This window comes from Bos mutus, chromosome 23 (assembly GCF_027580195.1).
Source record: "Bos mutus isolate GX-2022 chromosome 23, NWIPB_WYAK_1.1, whole genome shotgun sequence".
Lineage (NCBI taxonomy): Eukaryota > Metazoa > Chordata > Mammalia > Artiodactyla > Bovidae > Bos > Bos mutus.
Genome location: NC_091639.1, coordinates 19,548,643 through 19,563,217, shown reverse-complemented (window position 1 = coordinate 19,563,217; position 14,575 = coordinate 19,548,643). Strand labels below are relative to the sequence as shown.

The following is a 14,575-nucleotide window of genomic DNA, read 5'->3' as shown; positions in this document are numbered from 1 at the left end:
GGCAGGAAGGGAAAGAAAACCCACCGAGAGGTCATCTCCGCGAAGGATGTTCCCTGAGAGGTCCAGATGGACGAGGGTGGTGGCGGTCAAAGGGTTGGCACTCAGTGACTGAGAAAGGCTATTCACCCCTGCAACAATAACAAGATGAAGCTTAGTTTCCATTCCAGGAACAAAAATGAGTTCTGTGATTTTCTTTAAAGGGTCCAACAGCCCCATCAACAGGCAGGACTGAGATTAACCAGAAGCACCATTCCCAAAAGGCAGCTTGAGGATGGTCTTCTGACATCTTCTCAAGAAGAACAGGTTAGTCAGTCACAGACAACCAACTCACTGATGAGGAGGAGAATGAAATGGAATCAGCTTCATTCTGTTCCACTTCTAATGGTGTGGAGGGAGAAGATTTTACTTTGAAGTCTTAGAATGATGCAAACAATCTAACTGATCATTTTTATCCCTTTCTCAATCCTGCCAGGTGATTCTTGCCTTAATGTACAGTATTAAAAGGATGCAGATTCAGAGTCAGATACTTCAGACTACTGAAAGTATGTGGAAGTTAATCTAGGAATGTACTGCTCTGCCTAATGCATTATATTCAAGGCAAAATTTAGATTGAAACAGACTTTACAAAAAGAAAATGCTCTGTACACAATGGAACAAGCAATCAAAAGGAAAAACTGATACTTATCACTCTACACACTATTTATATAAAATAACATAAATGATTCAAGTCAACTCTAACATAAATGGATGAATATATGAGGAGGCAAGATTGCTCTGCAAAGAGAGAGGTATGGTCTACTATCTCTGGGTAATAGGAACTGAAATAGGCCTTTTAGCACCTTGTGGTAGGTAGATTTTCATCAGGACACTTTAAGATGTGAGCCTAGAAAGGACTGTTTCCTCCCTGAGATTTAAAGAGGTCAAGACACACAATTATCACTGATGATTATTCTTTAGATAACAGGCATGTGGGATACTGCAATGCTTTTTCTGTTTCTACTCAAAGTCCATTGTTCCAACTCGTGCATTTTGGAAATAAAACTATTTCTAAATTGGGTATACTATTATAAATCATTTTGTTTTTCTTTTTCACTAAAATTCTTCTTGAAAATCCCAGACTGTCTTAGCCACCTAAAATAGGGGATGGGGTTTTTGTCCAGACATGGATAATTTCTTCATCAGATAAGGGGCAAGGGTCAGGCCAAAATTGCTCATGAGTGCAGAACCCCAAGAGGCACTTCAAGAAAAAAAAGAAAAAAGCTGAGCATTACAAGTACAACCCCACGTGACAGCAGTTCTCTGCTCCAAGTTTAGAATGTGTGGCACTGATGAAGAGGTTATTATCTTATCCTTCAGCTTTGGAGAGGTACAAAGAACCAACTCCAGGGTGCGTCTGATAAAGGCTACTGAGCCATTTCTTGGTGGTAAGTGTGCATCTGGGTTTGTATAGAGAAGACTTCAAGACACAGAGGGGAAAATAGTTTACTTAAATACATGCAAGAATTTCTTGGGCCATCAACTCAGCATTTATTAAGTGCTCATAACATGTTTATAAAATGCTGGAGATTGGGAGGTATGTGTAAATAAGATCCATTCTTTGCCCTCAGAAAATTCAAAGACCATCAGGAAAGAAGCTAAATAAATTCCATGATGAAAAGCCAGTGCTATGCAAGGATTTATTCAATGCAACAAATCTTTATTTAAAGGCTACTGTATAGCAGGCATGGGCTTTTGAGACTCAGAGAATAATTCACCCTCTCAAAGGCCATACAGTAGGAAACAGAGACAGTTGAATAATCACAATTTCATGAGGTCAGTATTATCAAAGCTGCATATTGTCACCCTGCTTATTTAACTTATATGCAGAGTACATCATGTGAAACGCCAGGCTGGATGAAGCACAAGCTGGAATCAAAACTGCTGGGAGAAACAGCAATAACCTCAGATATGCAGATGACACCACCCTTAGGCCCTTACAGCAGGAAGCAAAGAGGAACCAAAGAGCCTCTTGATGAAAGTGAAAGAGGAGACTGAAACAGCTGGCTTAAAACTCAACATTCAAAAAACAATTATCATGGCATCTGGTCCCATGACTTCATGGCAAATAGATGGGGAAACAGTGGAAACAGTGACAGACTTTATTTTCTTGGGCTCCAAAATCACTGCAGATGGTGACTGCAGCCATGAAATTAAAAGATGCTTGTTCCTTGGGGAAAAAACTATGACCAATCTAGAGAACATGTTAAAAAGCAGAGAGATTACTTTGCCAACAAAGGTCTGTCTAGTCAAAGCTATGTTTTTTCTGGTAGTCATGTATGGATGTGAGAGTTGGACCCTAAAAAAGTTGAATACCGAAGAATTGATGCTTTTGAACTATGGTGTTGGAGAAGACTTTTGAGAGTCCCTGGGACTGCAAGGAGATCAAACTAGTCAATCCCAAAGGAAATCAGTCCTGAATATTAATTGGAAGAACTGATGCTGAAGCTGAAGCTCCAATACTTTGGCCACCTGATGCGAAGAACTGACTCATTGGAAAAGACCCTGATGCTGGGAAAGACTGAAAGCAGGAGGAGAAGGAGATGACAGAGGACGAGATGGTTGGATGGCATTACCAACTCGATGGACATGAGTTTGAGCAAGCTCTGGGAGTTGGTAATGGATAGGGAGGCCTGGCGTGCTGCAGTCCACGTGGTTGCAAAGAGTCAGACATGACTGAGCGACTGAACTGAACTGAATAGTATCAAAGAAGTAAGAGCCAAGGGTTTGGCAGTGAAGGAGGTGCAGATTTGATACTGTTAAACAAAATGAACTTGCGATAGCCTCTAGAAAAGGTTGATTTCTGGAGGTAACTTTATGATTGTTCAAATGACCAACTTCCTTAAATTTGTCTGCTACTGGTAGTATCAATGTATTTTGTAATGGCATAATTGAGTCCAAAACATTTGGAAAACATCAGACTTTCATCAAGAAAATAATTTTTAAAATTATGTCCTTAGTGAGGTATAAAAAAACTCAATAAATAAATTCTGAAATTAGAAGGTGAAATTAGTCTTGACAGCAAAACACTCCTTGACAAATATGGGTGCTTGGCAGTTGGCCAATGTCTGATTAGAACTGGGAGAGAACTGTGTTATCAGCTCAGCTTCAAGCTACTGAGACAGAATGAAGGCTTTCCTCCCCTACCTCTTGAGCCCATTCCACGTGAGGCCTGGGATAATAAGCACAATAATGGCAGGAAATTACAAAAATATAGGATGGAAAGAATCAGGGCTCTTCCAACCCAAACTACATACAAATTTTCATGCTATTCTCAATTCTGGCTATCTAGTGATTTTGACCATTCTTCATATTCATTATTGGAGTGTTTACAGCTGGAAAAAGGTGGTACCAGATGGCCCTGCACTGACATAATCTGGCAACCAGCAGGACATTTACTAGAAATCCAGAAAACTATCACTTAGCTCACATCTGAGGAAGAGAAAGGATATTTGGACACAGTGTGGATGTCATGGGGAGATTTAAAAAAAAAATCTGCCTTGAATTATGGAGTCATGAATATAAATGTTTTCACAGAAATAAAATATGTTAGTCAAATTCAGCAAAAGTTTAAAAGTGCAATTTAATCTGAGTTATTTTAAATCCACAGACCTTTCAGATCCTTTGTGACAGTCTGCAAGAATACTGAAAACCTTTAAGAAATCAATTTTTAAAAAGGCAGCATTTCAAGATATACATCCTAGGAAGGATGACTTAAAATTCTTTGGGTCACATGTTATAAAACAATATTAATTCTCAAACATATTTTATTGCAGAAAAGAGATAAAGGTGTGGATCTTCATTTGTAAAGGGTGGAGGGCATGTGGGGCTGTCGTGATTCAGGGGAAGCTGAAGAACCTGCCCACTCCCATCACTGGGAGGGAGAGGGCATCTCTCAGGTACCTCAGGACCCAAGCTTGCCTTCAGAAGGATCAAAGATTGTTACGTCCCTCTATCTGTCTTCTATTAATAATAATGAACAAATATATTAAATATCAAGTTAAAAAAAAAAACCTCTACCTTAAGAAAGAGTTAGACTTATGAAGCACGTGATACATGATTTTACAAGAAAAAAATTTACCCTTTAAATAGAAGAGTAACAAAGGAGGGGACCTAGCAACTTCCTCCAAAAGAAATATAAGTGACTAAGGAACAAGGGGGAAAAGCCAACTAAGCAATAACTGAAGAAACTAAAATTAAAATATCAGAACACGTGTGTTCATATGCTTGATAAACAATAAAAAAGAAAGAATAATATCCACTGATGCTGAGAGTATAAAGAGGATTGTACAAAATATTTGGAGGACAAACTTGACAATACATGTCAGAAACAGCTTTTTAAAAATTATACAAACTCTGACCTCACAATTCTACTTACAAGAATTTTATCCTAAAGAAGAAATTAACTCATGACCGGTGATTAGATATAGATGTCATATTAGGGTGTTTTGCACTATTGAAGAATTTAAAACGGTCTACATGTACAATATTAGATTATGTGCATAAGTGAGGGGACATTTTGCATACACTGGGCTATCACACAGCATTGAAAGTGACCAAGTGTTTACTGACACAAGTGATCACAATTTACTATGGGGGATAGGGGAAGAAGTTTACGAAACAGTAATCACATATCATAAAATAGTATAATCACATATATACATGTGTGTGTTTTTGTAGATATTTATATTAAAAAAAAACTACTTACCGACACAAAACAGTGCAGAAGAACAAGTACCAAAGTGTCAACAGTGACAATCTTGTATTGACTTGGTACTCGTATTGCAAGTAGTTTTTGCTTTCTTAGTCATACTTTTCAGAATCTTCGAAGTCTGTACCATAATACGTAATGCACTGATAATCATCAGGAAAAGGGTTTTTATAAAATTGATTTGCTGATGTAGAACACTGATAACAGAAAGGGACTACATCTTAGCTTTCAGATCTATAGATGGCTTTAGGCATCAGGACAGAAAACACTGGCTCCTGGTGAATTGTTTCCCTTCTGGAAAGTTATTTTTGTCCCTTCATCTTAAACATGTGGACACAATCATGGCATGAATGGAACGAACCCAAATTTCAACTCACTCACCATGACTGCACGGTTGGAATAAAGTAGGAATGGATGGATAGTAAACCATTCCCGGACCACTTTGCTTTACCCACTCACCCATGACACAGCAGTGCCCGGTGCCAGGGACACAGCAATGAAGGACACAAGACCCTTGCCAGCTAGAACCTTGCAGGCTAGGACACAACCAAAATACAGTGAGACATGCACTAAAGTTGAGGGATTTACAAAGTGCTATGGAATGCAGAGAAAGGGGCATCCAGTTCTGCAGGGGGTGGTGAGAGGAGGTTGTCTGAGAAGGACTTCAAAGAGAAAAGGAGACAGAAGCTGAGTCTTCCAGGAGGAGCACTAATTCACCAGATTTGTGGGTGGGGACACTGAGGTTGTCCTGGGCAAAATAGGAACATATAAAAATACATGATGGAAAAACACTATATGATGGAAGGGAGGAAGGAAAGAGAAGGGAGGGAAGGAGGAAGATGATGGGGGCAGGGACAACATGGCACTCTGTGCCAAAAATGACACTATACATTTTAACCCATTTAATCCCACCACCTCTGACAAAGTAGAGACTCAAATTTCCATATTATAAATGAGGTTGCTAAGGAATCAAGGGACTGAGATGTATTAATGTATTTGTAGTTAAGTAAAAATGTTAGGACTCAAGCCTAGACAATCTGCTGGAGAACTGGCAATCACTACACATATTGTCCTCAAAAGACACCCATATGTTAAGGAGTGGCAAAGTACTCAAGAAAGTTTCATTTTATGCCCACACTGGGTAGCACCACTATATCAGGTGTTGGAGAGATGCAGACAAGAAACACACACGTGTGGCAAAGAGAGCCCCCTTCTCATAGGGAAAACACAAAATTCATACAATGATGTTAGATATGACCTAGAAGTGACACAAAAGAAAAAGTAAGTGATTCTGTTGAAGCCTCAGGAATAGGGAAGACATGTCAGAAGAGATGATCATAGATGAGGGTTTTGTAAAATATACTGAAGCTCTCTAAAAATATTTGGAGATGTGTGACATAAGAGAAAATACGTATTGGTCTCTGCCCCCCTTGCTGGTTCCTGGCACAGAGCTCCTCAAACCCCTGTAATTTCCTGGGCGATAAAAACACTAGAAACATCCCTTGTTCTGATATTTGTCTTTGACCCTGACTCAGGGTTCCCAAAACTCCTATAAATTCGTAAGTGATAAGAGCAGTAGGAGCATCTTTTGTTCTAATGCAGCAACTCTGGGTGGGCTCCTGGATGGGGACTGGTCATCAGAATGACCAAGCCACAATGAGCAGCTTGGAATTCCATCCCCACTCCCACCCACCAACACTTCTGCACAAAGGGGAGAGGGCCTGGAAATGCAGTTAATAATTGATCATGCCTACGTGATAAGGCCTCCATGAACATACCATGGGTTCTGGAGAGCTTCTGAGAGCTTCCAGGTTGATGAACACATCGGCACATGGAGGGTGACACGCCCCAAATCTACAGGAACAGAAGCTCCTGTGCTTGGCACCCTCCCAGTCCTCACCCTGTGGATCTCTTCTTCTGGCTGTTCATCATCTGGATCCTTTACCCTTAATAAACTAGTAAATATGGGGAGAGAGGAGGGAGGGGGGTTCAGGATGGGGAACACATGTACAGCTGTGGCGGATTCATGTTGATGTATGGCAAAACCAATACAATATTGTAAAGTAATTAACCTCCAATTAAAATAAATAAATTTATATTTTAAAAAAATAATTAAAAAAATAAACTAGTAAGTGTAATAAGCACTTCCCTGAGTTCTGTGAACCACTCTAGCAAATTAGAGAGACTTCAGAACCTCTGATAACCTGGGCTTGTCAATAGGCATGTAAAGGGCATGGAGGGAGAGGAGGGTGTTGGGGGCATAACAGTCTTATGGGACAGAGCCCTTAACTTGTGGGATTTGACATCATCTCCAGGTAGATACTGAGCTGAATTATAGGATACCCGGCTGGTGTTGCAGAGAACTGCCTGGTGTGGGGGGGAAACGTCCACATATCTGGTGACCAGAAATATCAGAAGTGACATGTTTTGTGTGAGTAGTAAAGGAGACATACAGAGAAACACAGAAGGAAGAATGGAGATTTTTCCAATACAAGATGAAAGAAAAACTTTTCAAGTACAAAGGAATGATGTATGCAGGAAGATTTCAATTATTAGTAGTAGTGTTATAAAGGGGACAATATAGCAAAATAAGAACAGAACAGAAAAAAATGGGAGGATGGTGAGTGGAGTCAGGAAAGAACCTGGGGAAAGAAAGGCAACTTCCAAGACAGGAAATAGAGCGGGTACAGCAAGAGTGATGACTGTAACTGCAGTTAGGCCCAACCATTTTCTGTACACCAGACAGTCCATCTGACAGGATTATGTGTATGTGGGGGCAGGGGGAGTGTGATAGCAAAGAAGTCTTTCCAAGGATGAACCAAAAAACACAACCAGTAGTAATCCTTTGGTAAGATACAGAATCAATGCAAAGAAATAGAGGAAAACAATAGGAGGGGAAAGACTAGAGATCTCTTCAAGAAAAACTAGAGATACCAAGGGAACATTTCATGCAAAGATGGGCTCAATAAAGGACAGAAACAGTATAGACCTAACAGAAGCAGAGGATGTTAAGAAGAGGTGGCAAGAACACACAGAAGAACTATACAAAACAGATCTTCGTGACCCAGATAATAACGATGGTGTGACCACTCACCCAGAGCCAGATATCCTGGAAAGCAAAATTAAGTGGGCCTTAGGAAGCATCACTATGAACAAAGCTAGTGGAGGTGATGGAATTCCAGTTGAGCTATTTCAAATCCTAAAAGATGATGCTATGAAAGTGCTGCACTCAGTATGCCAGCAAATTTGGAAAACTCAGCAATGGCCACAGGACTGGAAAAGGTCAGTTTTCATTCCAATCCCAAAGAAACGCAGTGCCAAAGAATGCTCAAACTACCACACAATTGTACTCATCTCACACGCTAGTAAAGTAATGCTCAAAATTCTCCAAGCCAGGCTTCAACAGAACATGAACCATGTGCTTCCAGATATTCAAGGTGGATTTAGCAAAGGCAGAGGAACCAGAGATCAAATTGCCAACATTCGCTGGATCATAGAAAAAGCAAGAGAATTCCAGAAAAACTTCTGCTTTATTGATTACGCCAAAGCCTTTGACTGTGTAGATCACAACCAACTGTGGAAAATTCTTCAAGAGATGGGAACACCAGACCACCTTAGGTGCCTCCTGAGAAATCTGTATGCAGGTCAAGAAGCAACAGTTAGAACCAGACATGGAACAACAGACTGGTTCCAAATCGAGAAAGGAGTATATTAAGGCTGTATATTGTCACCCTGCTTATTTAACTTATATGCAGAGTACATCATGTGAAAGGCCAGGCTGGATGAAGCATAAGCTGAAATCAAGATTGCTGGCAGAAATATTAATAACCTCAGATACGCAGATGACACCACCCTTATGGCAGAAAGCAAAAAGGAACTAAAAAACCTCTTGATTAAAGTGAAAGATGAGAGTGAAAAAGTTGGCTTAAAACTCAACATTCAAAAAACGATTATCATGGCATCCAGTCCCATCACTTCATGGCAAATAGATGGGGAAACAATGGAAACAGTGACAAAATTTATTTTCTTGGGCTCCAAAATCACTGCAGATGGTGACTGCAGCCACTGAAATTAAAAAACGCTTGCTCCTTGGAAGAAAAGCTATGACCAATGTAGACAGCATATTAAAAAACAGAGACATTACTTTGCCAACAAAGGTCCATCTAGTCAAAGCTATGGTTTTTCCAATAGTCATTAACATCGAAGAATTGATGCTTTTGAACCGTGGGGTTGGAGAAGACTCTTGAGAGTCCCTGGGACTTCAAGGAGATCAAACCAGTCCATCCTAAAGGAAATCAGTCCTGAATATTCACTGGAAGGACTGATGCTGAAGCTCCAATACTTTGGCCACCTGATGCAAAGAACTGCCTCACTAGAAAAGACCCTGATGCTGGGAAAGATGGGAGGAGGAGGAGAAGGGGATGACAGAGGATGAGATAGTTGGAAGGTATCACGGACTCAATGGACATGAGTTTGAGCAAGCTCTGGAAGCTGGTGATGGACAGGGAAGCCTGGTGTGCTGAAGTCCATGGGGTTGCAAAAAGTCGGACACAACTGAGCAACTGAACTGAATATACAGAAATATCAAACCACTATCTTATGCTCTTGGAACTAACAGAGTGTTGTAAGTCAACTATATTTTATTAAAAAAAAAAACTGCTAAATCAAAAACAAAACAACAACAACACAACACAAACAGCTGCCTTTAGGAACAGGAGGCAGGACCTCAACTCAAAGCTGAAAAAGTTGACTACTGCATGTGGACATTCAGATTATTCTCCAGTATGAAAGCATTTCACTTTAGAACACCAGAATTTCAATCAGATAACTTCTTTACTTTAAAACTGCCAGAGCATTACAATACACATACAGTTGACCCCTGAACAACACGAGGATTAAACTGCGCATAACTAATTGCCAGCTGTCTGTATCCACAGTTCCTCCACTTCTGCAGATTGAACTAAGTGTGGATCATGCAGTACTGTAGCATTCACTATTGAAAAATAACCACATGTAAGTGGATCCCGCAGTTCAAACCCATTGTTCAAGGATCAACTACATTACTAAAGGCAGATACATAACTGAGTAATAATTCTAACCATGTATAAGGAAGCATGGGGCAGTAAATACATTATCGATACAAAGTTAAGTAAACAAAGTTAAATAAGTAAGATATACTGTACCTTTAGGTGACAATGAGGTTTTAGACAAATTTAAATGCTTTAATCCCTTTGGGAGTTTGGCAAATTGAATGCTTAAAGAAGACACACCTGTGAAAGGAAGGAAAGAAAGGGATCATTAGAATTTTTAAGTTGTCAGGATTGCATTTGTTTTACAATGCCTGAAAATTAAGTTTGACTCCAATTTAAGTGCCTGTTTTTCCTAACGTTAGTTGTTTTCTAGTCATCTACTATCATGCCTCCTTTACTTTCTCTCCTAGCTAGGGTAAGAGAAAGGCATAATAATTATCAAAACTTTACCAGTAGAGATGCTTTTCTTTGGACTAAGTGTTATCCTCTCCTCAGAGTGCTATTTCAAATGCAAATAGTCTTGGAAAGAGTGATGTCATTTCCCCTCCTTTTCTTTTTAGCCTCTGTCTTAATGAGTTGATCACTCTTCTGGGTGGGCGGATGCGTACTATTTAATTATTGTCAAGAAAAACAATGTGGCATTATTCAGATAACAGCTTTACTTTAAGCAGGTGAATTCCAGTATTGAATTGGCTTACAGCTAACAACCTTAGACAAAGGTTTGGAAACATAAAATAACTCCCAAGGAATTTACAGTATTAAAAATCAAGTGGTTTCTAAATTTAATGATCAGGGTGTGAGATTGTGAAAACTCCCTCACTCACCTAAGGATTACAATGAGTGTAGACTCTTTTCTGGGAGGAAGTAAGTAACAGATAAACAATCAATGTATGTCCTACAGGGCCTTCAACCAACCCCCTGCTTCACCTGAGTTATGACCTCCCCAGGGGCATGTTTTGAGAAACATCCTAAAACAGTATTAACTGTAAGGTCCCATAGACTGGTTCTCAGACCCCAGTTCTCTCCTTACCCACGGTAAGGAACTACCGTGCTAGCTGCTGCCTATCACATAACCCCAAATTAAATATAAATTTTATCAAGTAATAAGTACTACTCTAGAAATAAACTAAACATCATTCAGCTTGATTAAGCCTTTAGATGGGTGTTTCCCCAAGGATGGCAGGTACTGGGAGACCCTGCCTGTCTCCCACAGCATTTCCCAAACAAGTCTGACAATCACTGGATTAAGTACTGTTAAAAAGGTTTTTTAATTAAAAGTATGTCTAGAGATTTGAATATTTTAAACCATAGTGTTAACTACAAAGAGGGGAGAGGTCTGATATTTAGTCAGTACATTCTTGTAAAATGAATTGATTTAAATATTTTAAATTAAGACATCAAAATTTGGGTATACAATTCAATAACTGGAGCCTATTATACAGAGTGAAGTAAGCCAGAAAGAAAAACACCAATACAGTATACTAACGCATATATATGGAATTTAGAAAGAGGGTAACAATAACCCTGTATACGAGACAGCAAGAGAGACACTGATGTATAGAACAGTCTTTTGGACTCTGTGGGAGAGGGAGAGGGTGGGATGATTTGGGAGAATGGCATTGAAATTTGTATAATATCATATATGAAATGAGTCGCCAGTCCAGGTTCGATTCACGATACTGGATGCTTGGGGCTGGTGCACTGGGACAACCTAGAGGGATGGTATGGGGAGGGAGGAGGGTTCAGGATGGGGAACACATGTATACCTGTGGCAGATTCATTTTTATATATGGCAAAACCAATACAATATTGTAAAGTTAAATAAAATAAAATTTAATTTAAAAAATTGGGGTATACAATTCAAGCCATGCTTAGAGTGAAGTCTAAAGTTCTAAATACACAAGTGAATAAAGAAGAGCTGTAAACTAATAATTTAAGTATCCACCTCACAATGTCTAAAAAGCAACAATAAATTAATCCCCATTTCATCTCCATAAATAGAAGGAAAGAAATAACAAAGGGAAGACCTCAATTGAATACAAAGCAGTCATGAAATAAATTTAACAAAGTATGTTCTTAAAAAATAAAATTAATAGATCCCAGCAAGACTTTAAGAGAGAGAGAAAGAGAAGGATCAAAGTATTAAAATCAGAAATGAAAACAGAACACCAGAAGAGATCCTACAAACACTACAAATGGAACAGAAGGGTGTAAGAGAAAAAAACTACAGATCAAAAAATGTATCACTGCAGAAGAAATCCTTCTGAAAAATACAACTTAGCAAAACTTAAGAAATAACATCCCCTATCTAAGAAAATAATAAATCTACTATTAAAAACCTCTCCACAACCAAAAGCAAAAGAAGCCAAATATAAGAGTATGCATTGTATAATTCTATAGTGGTGAAGTTCCAGAATAAATAAAGCTAATCTATCATAACAGAAGGCAGAATCCACAGACAAGTCCGTGCATTTTCATAACGTCCTACTTCTTGACCTTCATGGTGGCTGCGTGACAGCATTCCCTTCGGAAAAATTCACTAAGACCTAAACTTGGAATTTACAGACCTTTATGAATATACATTATACTTCACTGAATACAAGTTACTTCAGAAAACTTAGGTACAGAAGATAACAGAGGAGGAAATCTAAATGACTGGGTGGCAATGACTTGTTAGATACTACACTAAAGACACAGTCCGTGAAAGGTATCATCGATTAGTTGGACTTCATTAAAATTTAAAATTGCTGTATATTTAGCAAGGGGGAAGGGGAAGATAAATTGAGAGATTGGGATGGACACATACCCGCTACCATATATTGGGTTGACCAAAAAGTCCCTTTGGGTTTTTCCATAACATCTTACAGAAAGCCCTGAACAAACTTTTTGACCAACCCTGTATAGAACAGATAACTATAGGAGAAATTAAGAAAGGACACCATCATGGGTAAAAGTGATAACTGGCAGGCAGCTGCTGTTTAACTCAGGGAGCCCAGCCTGGCATCCTGTGACAATCTAGAGGGGTGGAGTGGTGATGGAGGGAGGCTTAAAAGGGAGGGGAAATGTATATAATTTTGACTGATTCACGCTGATACACGGCAGAGACAACCACAACATTGCAGAACAATTATACTCCAATTGATAAAAATCACCCATTTATAAAAAAAAAGTTAATAAGAACCTACTCTACAGTACATGGAACTCTACTCAACACATAAAACTGCAAATGCCTACAACCAAATGCAAGGACACCCACCATTCTATTCAATCCTTAATCAGAAACTTTCCTTTAAAAAGGAATAAATAATAACAATACTACTTTTCTCTAGAAATAGAACTATCACACCCTAAGTAATGAAAGCAATAAAAGGTGAGGCTCCTAAGTTAGAATAAAGGTAAGTAAAGTCATGTTTGATCATTTATTTTAAATGAAAAAAGCAGGATTAAAGGTAAAAGAGGACTAAAGGCTCAAACACAAGACTGTCTGGTTAAAGTATTTTTTTCTCTAATTCTAGACTAAGTTTTACTAAGTTCTTTCTCGACAAAATGTTTTGTTTCAGCTTCCTAGGCATCCACAAATTATAAATACATTCTATTTCCTCTTTTAAGAAATACCCTTGCTAAGTGCTAATGGAATGAAAGGCATAAATGAGGTCAGTTACTGTTCAGTTTTTCAAAAATAAAAGAACTGAATTCATTTTTGATAAAAAGTCCTCCACTTTGGCAGACTTCAGAAATGGGGTCTTAGCAACAAGAATAAATTGAGAGTGGTTGGCAGCCAAAATCTTAGGAAAAACAAAAAAATTCACCTGCCTTGTATTTCCTGAAGTTAGTTACTAAATAGCGCCATGGAAGAAGCTGATCATCGAGAAAACATTTCCCCCACTAAGAAAGGACAGAAGAGACTTTTTAACTTCTGGCAAAAACTATTCAATCCTGCCCCCCAAATAAAGCCACACAGCCTTCAGAGCTATGAATTAAAACAAAATTTATCACCAACAGCTTTCATCTGGAGACTTTACTGGATGAATAACCCTTCCTGTAATTTATTTTTGTTTTAGTTTGTGTCAAATTTAGAAGGAAAAAAGGTCTAATTTTTATTTCTCCTTTCAAAATGGAAACCATTATAGCTCCCTCTGCTTCAAAATATTTATGACTAATAAAAAGTAACTATAAAATGTTTAGAATTTTAATTTGGAATCAGAAGTTATTAACTCACAAAGACAGGAAATTAAATTTGACATTGCTGTTTTACCCCATTAATCAGGCATGTACTTAAAACTCTATGACAGTAACATGCATGCATGCATACTGAGTCGCTTCAGTCATGTCTGACTCTTTGCAACCCTGGAGACTGTAGCCCACCAGGCTCCTCTGTCCATGAGGATTCTCCAGGCAAGAATACTGGGGTGGGTTGCCATGCCCTCCTCCAGGGGATCTATCTTCCTGACCTAGGGATCAAACCTGCGTCTCTTAGGTCTCCTGCATTGGCAGGCGGTTCTTTACCACTAGTGCCACCCAATTACATATAAAACTCTAAAACTTTAATATCCTAGAATTTGTGTGATTCACATGGTAAGGAAAAAATGGTTTAAAGTTGGTCCTTGTTGATTCAGTTCAGTTCAGTTGCTCAGTTGTGTCCGACTCTTTGCAACCTCATGGACTGCAGCACACCAGGCCTCCTTATCCATCACCAACTCCCGGAGTTTACTCAAACTCATGTCCATTGAGTCAGTGATGCCACCCAACCATCTCATCCTCTGTTGTCCCCTTCTCCTTGTTGACTGAAAGCATAATA

The 14,575-nt window shown here is 38.9% G+C and overlaps 1 protein-coding gene across 1 annotated transcript in view; it reads right to left on the bottom strand.

The window, feature by feature from the left end:
* The window catches only part of CARMIL1 (capping protein regulator and myosin 1 linker 1), a 303,970-nt gene that overhangs the window by 109,134 nt on the left and 180,261 nt on the right, over positions 1-14,575 (bottom strand). Inside the window, 2 exon segments of the mRNA XM_070360729.1 lie at positions 25-128; positions 9,931-10,017. Of these exon segments, the coding sequence (XP_070216830.1) occupies positions 25-128; positions 9,931-10,017 (191 nt within the window).